The sequence below is a fragment of the Balaenoptera borealis genome (genome assembly GCF_965194805.1).
Source record: "Balaenoptera borealis genome assembly, chromosome: 4".
NCBI lineage: Eukaryota > Metazoa > Chordata > Mammalia > Artiodactyla > Balaenopteridae > Balaenoptera > Balaenoptera borealis.
The window spans coordinates 117,213,740-117,226,002 of NC_138861.1; the positions used below are offsets into that span (position 1 = coordinate 117,213,740).

Here is a 12,263-nt window from a genome sequence, read left to right on the forward strand (position 1 = left end):
CGTGCAAACAGCAGTTTGTTTGAAAATACTGGCTCCCTAAACATGTAAGAAACATTAACAGCCTGGATCTCTTGGAATGAGGGCATTTGATGTGCCCCAGATTGGGGCACTCCACTGAGAACAAACAATGAGAAAGGGAGGGTGACAATAAAAACCTTTGTTCCTGAAAAGCACCTGAAAGTACTATAAATGGATGATCTTCAAGCTGGTCAGTAGGTCAAAAGGCAACACAGCCTGAGCGCCTTATATTTGTTTCATAAATAAACTTTTTCATGATTTTTAGTGGCACTTTCTAAACTTCTTTTTCATGTTTTTGAGATGTTTTCAAATTCCGATTATTTGGGGAGGTTATTACCTAGACTTGCATTTAATTATTTTGAGATGTTTACTTTTTCTTTTTTTTCTTTTTCTTTTTTAAAAATTTATTTTATTCAAGTGTAGTTGATATACTACTTTTTCTTTTTAAATATGGCACTTTGGATGCCTCCGTGATAACTTGATTCATTCAGGTTGTATTCATATATAATTGTTAAAATTTATGGAACATCTTTTTTTAAGATTAAAGAAATTTCTTTTTAACTTGCATTTCTTGGTGATTGGGCCTGGAAATTACATAAAAGGTGGCTTATTTCTGGGACTTGTTTTTAAAACTGCATATAAACCATCTACCAGGTATATAATTGACTGAAGCATAATATTGGAGGGCCTTCCTAGGTAGTGCATTTCTTCTCACAGATCTGAACAGAATTGTTTCCTGTTGAATGTCATGCCATATCTAAAATCAGATTTTTATGAATTTCCCCATTGCATTTCTGTACCATTTACACCCTGCTCACCCTTTCTCTCTGCAAACTTTTGCATTAAATACCTACAGAGCAGCAGTAAGGATTCATCATGGTACAGGGTCCAGTTGGGGTGACAAATATACAGGCAGAAAAGGCCTGAAAGTAAGACTGGCAAATAAGCCTGTGGAGTGCCAGGCGAGGGGAGGGTTGGTGAGAGTTGAATGAGGAAATGTAGAAAATACCAAAAATAGCATGCACATCAGCTTCACAGGAGTGTTGGAGTTTTGAAGGGAATGTTTGAGAATTGTCCGAAAATGGGAGCATCTCCCAGAATGGAGAAAAGCATGGGCTGATGTGAGAGGGAGCAGGTGTCAGGGACTGGAGAACACAGGGTCACTGTTGACCCCCCTCCACCTGGTCTTCAAGACCTGTCTGCTCTTCACTCAGGGGTTACTGAAGCCCGTCCCCTCCTGCCCCAAGAACAAGTCATGCCTTCTGCATGTCAGTTAGACTCTGGTCTATCCTACGTATCCTCCCCATGCTCCTGTTCCCAGAGTTTTTATTTTATCAGGTAATCCTCCTGATGATGATGATGATGATGATGAAGTTTTCATTTATAGATAAAGTATAGAATCCTCAATCTGGAATTTAGGGAACATCATTGGCTGGTACCACTCACCTATGATTGTCCACTCTTACTCTTCCCCCAGCATTTACCCATCTCTTTAGCTTGACAGGCCTCCTCAGTGTCCTCTAAATAAACGATGGCCTGTTTGGCTCTACACTTCTCCACACCTTGGATGGTCCACTCTCTTCTCTGTCTACCCTGGCTTCAAGATCCAACTCAAGATCTCTTCTTCGAGGTTTTCTGTGCAACTCTGTGTGATGATTTCTTCACAAATTTCATATGTGCCACCAATTTTGCTCATAAATAAATATTGCCTTGAATTTAAAACATGATTGTTTTGTCTCTTCGTCTAGATTGTAAGCTCTTTGAGACCAATGACCACACTATACAGTTATTTTTCATCTATTTTAGTATCTGGTGTAGCACCATATATATATTTGGTATGGAGCGATTTCTCAACCTGGCACCATCACGTTTTGGGCTGGATAATTTGTTTTTGTCGGGTCATCTGAGCATTGTAGGATGTTTAGCAGCATCCCAATATTCTACCCACTAGATGCCAGTAGCACCGTCTTCCCAGTGTGACAGTAAAAAATGTCTCCATTTGTGCTAAATGCCCCATAGGCAGCAAAAATACCCCCTGTTGAGAATCACTGTGTAAACAGAATAAATTGTAACCAGTATCTTGGTAGGAGTTGAAGACTGTGAAAAGATTTGAGTGATGATGATTTATAGCATTTTGGGGTCTTGAAGGAAGACAAACTCAGTTGATGGAAGACTGGAAATGTAAAATAGAACTTTCTATTTTCTGTGATAGGCTGTAGAAAGTGTATTACAGATTGATGAGCAATTACGATGCAACTTAAGGTTAAGAATGGACAAAATGACAGAAGTATTCTTAAGTTGAGGTTTCAAAAATATTTAGTTTTAATTTTTAATTCATTTTGAACCATTCTTGGAAATACCATTTCCAATAAAATATTATTTAATTGGAAATTTATTTGGAGTTCATATTTAACGAATATCTTTGGATTAAGAACTATGTTTTGAAGCATATTTGAGAAAATGATTTTGAAAGTATGGGTGCAGGTTATTATAAAGTGGTAACTGTTGACAAACATCAGTTGTGTTTATGCATAGTTTTCCAATTTTTCTTCTATTTGGCTATTTGAGTATTGTCCTCAAGTTTAGCAAAATTTTCAGCCCCAAGCAATACACCACACACACACACACAACACATGTGTGTGAGTCTGTAGTCTAGACAATGTTTACTGCTCCGGGACACAATGATCTTGTATATTTCTATTACTCTATTGTAAGTTCTTAGTCTTTTCTTTTATTATCAAACTAGTACATGACGTAGATTCTACTTGGTTGACATGCTGCTGACCTAGAAATAATGCATGATATCCTTTTTCACAGCTGTGTGCCAGCCACAGTGCAAACACGGTGAATGCATCGGACCAAACAAGTGCAAGTGTCATCCTGGATATGCCGGCAAAACCTGCAATCAAGGTAGGGAAACTGTGTGACACAAGTAAACAGTCATAAGCCCTCTCAACTCCTGCCTGATATAAAAATTTAAGTTCTCATGCAAACCACTTTTCTATAACTATTGTCACCAAATATATGAGATGCCATTTTGCTGAAAGACAAAATCATAATAAGGGTAAACCTTTTAAAATCTATTTAATCGGAGTGCAATTGGAATAATTTTATACTTTTATTCACTATTAATAATGAAAATGGATTTTGAAAAAGAGAATTGCAGCATCAGTAACCTTAGAAGCCTTACATTCTGCCCCTCCTTGTTCTTCCACTAACTAGTTGGGAAGCTTTGGCAAATTGATAGCCTCCTTGGATCTCTGTTAGATGAAAACACTTTAATACTCAAAGTCAGGTAGGAGGTTTGGCTTTAAATTTTGAGGTCCCTTCCAATTCTGAGCTCTTTGATCTTTGTGATTAAATTCCCTTCAACTGTTGACCAGTTTGTAATGTTCCTCTGAGAAGGATTTTGATTAACTTAGCAAGTTATTTTTAATTGGCGTCAGATGCTTATAAAAGCAAATCATTATTTAGCCCTCATAGTGCTTGGGTATTTTACATATATTATCTGTTTTCATCACTACAATAGCATTAGGAGGTAGAGTGTTATTTATTATAATAAGCTATAAATAATATTTCATTTTTCATTTGAAGAGACATCAGGGATATTCAGTGTCTTGTCCAAGATCACAAAATTAGTTTGTAAAAGATCTACTATGTCAACTTAGAGCAGTTGTCTATATAACTCCTGTTCTTTCTACCAGTGTAGTTTTGGATGAAGAAAACGTCATTGGAAATGTGATCCTCTGACGCATGCTGCATTACAAGGCTGACAAGACTTGTCTCTTTAATTAATTTCAACCGAAAACGTTCTACCATTAGGTGTTAAAAAGAAAAAAACAGAAATAAAGAAGAGATAGGGTTAGATTTCACTAGAACGATGCAAGGATAAAAGAGTAAAATTTTTCACTTATTCCTTTCAGTAATATTCCCTAGCATTTTAAAAATTTATTTATTTATTTATTTATTTGGCTGCGCTGGGTCTTCGTTGCTGTGCGCGGGCTTTCTCTAGTTGCAGCGAGCGGTGGCTGCTCTTCGTTGCGGTGCGTGGGCTTCTCACTGCCATGCCTTCTCTTGTGGAGCACGGGTTCTAGGGCTCGTGCGCTTCAGTAGTTGTGATGCGTGGGCTTAGTTGCTCCACAGCATGTGGGATCTTCCCGGACCAGGGATCGAACCTGTGTCCCCTGCATTGGCAGGCGGATTCTTAACTACTGCACCACCAGGGAAGTCCTTTTCCTAGCATTTTAAATGTCAAATGAAGGAGGTATGTAGGGTCTAACTGTCCCATAGATACATAGTTGACCTCACCTCATACAGAAATAATCCTGTTGAAATACTCTTACTCTTCAGTATCTGATACTCCTTTAAGTGTGTCATGTAAACTTGTGATTTATAGACATAGTTTTCACAAGAATTAGGAACACTGAAATTTGAAAGTATATGTAATTGTTCCTGAACTACCAGATGAAATCCATGTTAGTAAAATGTGACGTGCCCAATGGTAGGACAAGCTGTTTATTCTAAAGTGTGTTCTTTAGTATCAGCTACTTGACTGATAGCTGATATTTTCCAAAGTTTCTTTTCTATCTTATAATATATTTTTTTAACTTGAAATTTACCTAACATACGTGGGTAGTATTTTCAAAATAAGTGGGGTTCTTATTATCTCAGTTCACTCTTTTAAAAACCCATTTGATTTTTCCTCTCCAGTGTAAGTTCTCAGGTAGCAGCATGTTCAGTTCTGATTATTGAGTTTTCAGTGTTCATCTGAGAGTGCCAGCATGCTTCTTTTTTTTAAGTGCTGAACATAAACCATCAAAGGTTCCCTTAATATGTCAACACCATAAAACTTTGTTGTCCTGATGCCAGGAATGTATACATAGAAGACATTAAAAGAAGGCACTGTTGAGATTGCAGAGGAATTCATTTAAATTTATTTGCAGGAACTACATCAACTTTAATGTGCTTCAGAGACTAAAACTATCATTGGAACATGGATCCATCTCTGGGTATCTCTTATTTTCAGAAAACCAGTTTACCATGTACTCTACCCTGCAATACATACCCATTTCTCTTAAGAAAAATCGAAGTATACTGAGTTGAAATCTTGCCTCCCAAAACTAAATATAGTTAGGGGGGGAAGAGGATTTTATTAGTGGCAAAATGGGATTTGACACCTGTAAAAATAGTGCTGCCACTGAAGATGTAATTTCAGGTTCAGTCTTGAATATAAAACTCCAGTCCACAGTAAACCTATGTGTTTTAATCATCTGTTTCTTTTCCTTCCTTACCATAAAAGCAATTGTGGCAAGTTCCTGATGGGAAAGTTTATGTTCTTTGAGAGCAGGAACCCTTTGTGGGGTCCCTCTGATTTCTAGTTTCCCAAAAACTTTTATCAGAATGATTTGCAGATGATAAGTGCACATTAAATATTTGCTTAGTGACTGTTTCATATAATGGCTCTTGGTCCTGAACACCATAGGAACGGGAAAGAGTTCCATGGAGTTGTCTGGTATAGCTCCTTAGTCTCTGAATCCGTGGACTGTCTGTCAGAGTGAGAGAGGCAGCCAGGAGTGAGCCAGGTAAGTGGGAGAGCTGTCCAGAGACCCCCAGAAACGTTATTAGAGCAAATTGTCTGTATCTGCTACATAACAAATTAACTTAGACAGTTTTTTATCCAGACCATACATTTTAATAAAATGGAAAACATGCCTCAGAGATATGGGAAATCAAATAGGTTTCTTTTTTCTTTTCTTTTTTTTTTTTTTTAAGCACAGAGGTTTTGGGGAGGGGGTGTTTGTTTGTTTTGGGGTTTTTTTGTTTTGTTTTTTATTTTTTGGCTGGGCCACGAGGCATGTGGGATCTTAGTTCCCCGACTAGGGATCAAACCTGTGCCCCCTGCAGTGGAAGCGTGGAGTCTTAACCAATGGACAGTCAGGGAAGTCCCTAGTTTCTTTTTTCTTGAGGAGAGAAATGTTAAGAAGACGTATACTTGAAGTAGTTAATTTCCACAGAACTGGAAATTAACATTTGATTAAAAGTAAGTTTTGGTATGAGGCAAAAATTATATCCGCTAAAAATTGTGTTGCGAGCTGTGTGCTTTAGGAACTCACCCCCTGGGAACTTGCTTGGCTGAGTGAACAGCTTGAGTAGATGAGTGCTTTCAGAGCTGCCTGGGGAGCTGCAGGAATAGCAGGGCAGGCCCACTGTGGAACTGGCTTAAGTTAGCAGACTTGTTACAAGATTAGTGTGAATCTGCTGGTGGTGGCTTTTGCTTGCCTCTGAGTTATCCTCTGGATTTGCCATAGCCAGATCATGTATCGAATCATGGCCTTGGGCTGACCATATTCTGTAAGGCACAAGGTGCCTTTCACAGTAGATGAAATTCTAACCTGAACTCTGGCAAGATGTGCTTTTTCCCACCTTACTTTCTCTGGTAATTTTAATTCATTCAGATTTCCCCCCTCCTTGAGTCTCTGTACCCATACAAATCTCCTCAGCCAAAAAGGGATACTATTATAGATAATAATCTTTTTCATAACTTTCCCATTAGGGAATAATTTGGGGCATGTAATATACCATATCATTGCATATTTTCAGGAATGAAAGATATTCTTTTGAATTTACAGCAGGCATTATAATAATTTCAGAGGAAACAGTTTATAAATATCAATTATTAACGTTTTGACATGGTTCATGTTTCACATGTTGAATTCCTTCTCCCAGGAAAAGACTCAGTATCTCATAGCACAGAACCAGATGGTAAACTTTGGTCAGCTAGTTAAGCCTCAGTTGATTGCTTTCCTTAGCACAGTAGTCAAAGTGCTTTAACCCTAATATTAAGGTAGTTTCTTAAGGCCTTAGTTTTTGAACGATATGTGATTTCAACCCCAGGAACCAATGTTCATTTAATTTGGAAGTTTAACTGGCTGTTAATAATATGAAGTCTTGAAACAGGATGGGATTGCCTTTTTGACTCTACTTTGGGTCTCACCCATCTTATAATATTTTGGTTAGGTAATAATGGCCACAGTTACCATTTTTTGCAGAAAGCATCTTATGTATATTCTTCTTTTTCTTTTTCCAGCCCCAGATATCTCAGTCCTATCCGTCTTTGCATGGGGTGTCTTATGTATATTCTAATTAAGTGTGACCTAAATGTGACATAAGTTCTTACACTTGAATTAAAACATCCATGATCTATTGTGTTATTTAAATGAGAGCTTTATGCAAATCATAAATTTATGCATAACTCTGGAGTGTTTTAAACTATTGGACAACATAATAATATAGGAAAAGATTTTAAATTGGTCCTATAAGACCTAGGTGTACCTAAACAGAGCAGGTTGATAATAATCAGTTTTTATATAATCTGTTTTTTTGAGTTTTCTGTCTGTGTTGATGACTAAAATCATCTTTTGAAAAAGGACCATCTCCTTTTTGGTGCTTAAAAAAATTGATATGAGGATGTACGTGGATGTTAACTTATAATGTTTGTGTGTTCTTGGGACACAAGATGGCAGTGATAAATTTTAAGGAACATAGAAATTAAAAAAGAGAAACCAGAAGAACTAGAAACTAATTTTTGTAAAGTATCTAAAGCATTCTTTTTGAACTCCACCAACTTTATGTAATTGTTTAATATACACTTATAAAGATTTTTAGGGCTAAAAATGACATCAGTTCAAAGTTGACTCTTATTACCTTCTTCCTGGTGTGAAGACGAACACTTCTACCCAACTCCTCTTGACCAAGGCAGTGAACAGCCTCTTTCACAACCCCTGGATCATCAAGCCACAAGTTTACCTTCAAGGGGTGAGCGTGCGTTATCTCAGGTGGTCTGCTCCTCCCACCTGCACGGCTTCCTGCAGTGTTGTCACTTCTTGCCAATGTTCTGAAGACTCACCCCAGGAGTGCCCAGTCCTCCGCATTCCTGAGCATGTGAAGCAAGCAGCAGGAATTGTCACCTGGTGCTGATTCTCTGTGCTCTACAAAGCCTGGAGCCTCCGCTGTCCTTTCCCTGCCTCAAGTATCCGTTGCTTTTCTTCTTCTTTTCTGGGTTTCAAAATGTTTTCTAAAAAATCAGATAACAAAATAACTTTTGTTTTCCTGTGTAGGTGAAGTCAGGAATTCCAAAGCACCTGAGATTGGGGTTTTGATGACTTTCGCTAAATAGATTTTAGAAGTGCTCAAGTCCTCTTCCCCACCACCACATTTGGGGCGTAGAATTTTTAGGTCACTTGGAAATCAGACCATACATTAGCTTCCTTCTTTTGGTGAACATTTTGTGGTACTAGAAAGCCTGAGTTCTGGTTCTAGCACAGCGCTGAAGTAGCTCAATGACTGAGAGCAAGTCTTAGCAAACCGGTTCGTAATAGGAGGAGAGTAATTCCTGCTCTCTTCACCTACAGGGCTGGTGTGAGAATAGAAACACCAAAAGTATTAATGTCTTCATTAGGCTGGAAGATTTTGTAGAAAAATTAGGTGTCAGTATGACTCTACAGTATTTCTAAAAGACTTTATTCCTCACTCACTCATAGATTTAGGAACTTAGAATGACTGAATTAAACTCATTTAAATTGTTAATTGCTGTTTCTGCTCATAGGGAACTTGATGCATTTGGATCAAGAAATTAGGGCAATGGGATGAATTTCAGAATCATTGAAAATTTATTTTTTTTCTTTTTAAAAAATTTTTTATTGAAGTATATAATTGAAAATTTAAAGAGTAAAAGTTATGGCAGTTGACATATTGAGATCTGTTTGCCTGTGACCTCCACTTGAGTCAGATAAAATGTAAAAGCTTAGACTTCTGAGACATTGCACAGTTTAAGCCTCAAAGGGAAAAAAAAGGTCCAAATTACATTAAATGAATGAAAGATTATTTTCCTTAAAAATCCATTGGATTATCATACTCAATTAATCTCTTCCAGATTTTCAAGCACTTTCCAGTGTCTGCACGCTAATAAAATTTCTGATTCTTTCTTCTTCCTGAAGTGTAATTATAATGCTACGCAGCTTGCATTTTTTGTTCTGAACCAGCTCCTTCCCCTTCTCCCCCCACCCAAGCTCCTGAATTCACCACCTTGCTTAAATATACTCCTGACTGTAATAGATGCTCTTTAAGAATTGTATATACAACAATTTAAGCATTTGAATATAAGTGGTTTAATTGTAAAGTTCTGTCCTTGATGTAAGATAGGTACATGATAGAATTCATTAATTTTTTATCATAGATTTTCCTTATAATGTATGTTATATTACAAACTTCTAGAAAAAAGAGCAAGATTTAAGTAAATTTAAAATAAAGACACTAAAGTTTTCTTTCCTACGTTCTCTTATCAACTTTTAAGATTGATTTGAGAAAGCAAGATCAAGAGTAATTTTCTTGTTCTCTACATTTTACTTATTATTATAGGAGCATTTACTATAAATTGAAAGTGTCATTTTTGAATTTCTGACTTAATTTGATAGTAATAAAACTGTCACTAGGTCTATAATCCAAGACGTTTTGGAAGCAGCAAGTATTAACTCAATTTTATAAGGCATTTGGTCAATAAGAAAATAAGGTATAATAATCATAGACTGGAAACCCTGAAGAATGTTGAGGAAAAAGTTCATCACCAGGACACCAGATGCTTTTAATCTTTTGAAGCTCCCTGCTTTAGCAAAGTTCTGATATTTGGTAAAAATTGATCATTGTTGATTATTATGGAATCCTATTTCATCGTTTCTGCAGTGGTTTTGTAAGGGTCAGCGGGAAGTTTTTAGGAGACAGGTGCATGTGGCCGATGGCAATGGTAGCGGTCACGGGGGACGTCGACAGCAGCCAGCTATCAGGGAGTATCATCCAGCCCGTCACCAGCTGTTAGAGTACGGATTTCTCAAATTGCTTTCAGCCTATTTGGCTACTTACGTGTCAGTTTATTAATAGTAAAATAGCCAACAAGCATCTCTACATTTGCCCACTGAATGCTGCATGTTTATTTCCTTTTCCATATTATTTCATAGGTGATTCTCAGGTTGGTTTGGGTCTTTTTATTGGAGTTATGACATCTTATCGATTTTACATTTCCTTTCAATTTCATGATTCTTAACCCCAAAGTGCTTTCGCTATGGGAAGGGAAAGATAAATTTGGATTGAAGACCACCAGCAACCCCAGTCTGGATCATAAAGACTCTCATAGCCATCCTAAGGGGCCCTTTATCAGCCAAGGCTAGAGTGGCCTCAGCTTTAGTTCATGGCCATAGTGTCTGAAGAAATTTCCATCAGTGTAAATACGCCTTGTTTGTGAGCTGCCTGGAGCTATAAATATCTAACCAGTTCCCATCAGGAACACACAGAAGTTTCTGAGGCTCGTTAAGAATAAACTTAAGGGTTCTTAATTGACACATTTTATATCCATCAGTATCCTACCCTTGAGGTATAGAATTCGGTCTTACTCTGTTATTTGTTGTACTATTCTGTTATATTTCTGCTTAGTACAGAAGCATATTTAAAACACAAAGCCTTTCTCTAACAATGTATTCAGATTTAAATACTATTTACTATAATATCAATCAGGGATTTATCAAAGCCAGATGTGAATCTGCAGGGACATATTAGGCATGATAATTAACTCCTCTTAGAACATGAGAAAAGATTCCCTGACTCTAATTTTTAATAAATATTAAAATACAAGGTAGAAGAATATGAGAAGTGAAGTGAATACCCTTGACTGGGCAAGAGAATATGAAGTTTAAAATTAAAGAAAGCATAGGAAATGATGAAGGCATCTGATTTATTTATGTAACCTCCGCAGGCTTCACCCAGCTGGGGATCTGCTTCCAGTTGTGTTAAGGTTAGAAAAAAGGCCAAGTTGGCAAGTTAGTAAAATATTTAAAAAATTTTGAGATGGAATAATTATTTGGTGGTTTTAAAAAACAATGTAACTTGGTGGTTACATTAAGTATATATATATTAATATGTATAGATTTTTAATAAGTGAGCAGGTCAGATTTAAATTTGATTAGATTTGAAAACAACTTGCAACCAGATATATCCTTATTTCTGATTTGACGATATGGATTAGTAGATAATTAAATTATGCTGGCAGTGCAGACAAAATAAACATGTCATTTCTTCTTAATGAAGTCTATATTTTGGACATTACTGTTTCAGTGTATATTTGTCATTATGAGATTTATTTTCACTTGAGGCAATGTTCAACTTGAGTTGGAAAATTCTCAAGTGAAGTTTATTAACTCACTTCGTATTGATATTTAAACCAATAAACCTAAAATATATAATGATAATCTATTATATACTGTCCATTAGTATTTCTGTATGCCCTTCCTAACTGCAGAATGAATGAAAATATGATGTTGGAGGGTCTTTTTTTTTTTTAAGTTTATTTTGTGACTCAAATGCTTTACTAAAGTAGGAGACTGACATTTCTTTAATCTGAGATCAATATACACTCTATAAGATTGAACAAGAGGAACCTCAATATTGATCACTCTAATTCAATGAGCTTCTATCCTCTGGAAAAAGAGCTTTTCTTTGGGAAGGTCGAAGCAGTCTAATGTTAAAAATCCATGTACTTTCTGTAAACTAAGATAGGCTCACACAGTATGTTCTAAACAGAGACAGGAAGAAATTGAAATAGGAAGATCACATTGTCAGGAGTGAATCTAGTAGTATCACCCAGATATTTTGAGGTTATGGAGTCAGAAAGATGGTTTGTAGTCTGCTCTTTCTAGGGATGATAAGCCACGTGTCTGTGAGGGGAATCTTCCCAACTGTCCTTTGTAAACAGAGATCACATGTACTACATTACTTAAGCTCCAGAAATTCACACGGCCTTCCATTATTATAAGGCTTTCAGTCACCTCTGTTAGGAGACTCCTGGTGGCCCCCAGTGTAACCAGCATTAAAACGAAGACATTGTGAACAGACTCTATCTCTTATGTAAATGGCTGGTTACTATAGCTTGACTGACTCTACTCCTTCATTCTTCGGAATAGAGAAGCATTTTCAGTGGCTTGCATTAATGTTGAGGCTTTGTCAAATTTCTGCTTCAACCCCATTCTTTTCAGATCTAAATGAGTGTGGCCTGAAGCCGCGGCCCTGCAAGCACAGGTGCATGAACACTTACGGCAGCTACAAGTGCTACTGTCTCAACGGATACATGCTTATGCCGGATGGATCCTGCTCAAGTATGTCAAGAATCTTAACTGCTTTATAAGTGCTTTGGGCTTGACTTC

At 37.0% G+C, this 12,263-nt stretch overlaps 1 protein-coding gene across 7 annotated transcripts in view; it reads left to right on the top strand.

The window, feature by feature from the left end:
- Positions 1-12,263, top strand: part of NPNT (nephronectin) — a 72,613-nt gene that overhangs the window by 28,344 nt on the left and 32,006 nt on the right. For 4 of the 7 annotated variants that reach the window (XM_082389073.1, XM_082389070.1, XM_082389071.1 and 1 more), the window contains 3 exons: positions 2,836-2,928; positions 7,741-7,833; positions 12,096-12,215. In XM_082389073.1, coding sequence (XP_082245199.1) covers positions 2,836-2,928; positions 7,741-7,833; positions 12,096-12,215 — 306 coding nt within the window. The remainder of the gene's footprint in view (positions 1-2,835; positions 2,929-7,740; positions 7,834-12,095; positions 12,216-12,263) is intronic. The other 3 variants (XM_082389072.1, XM_082389074.1, XM_082389076.1) reach the window with 1 other exon arrangement.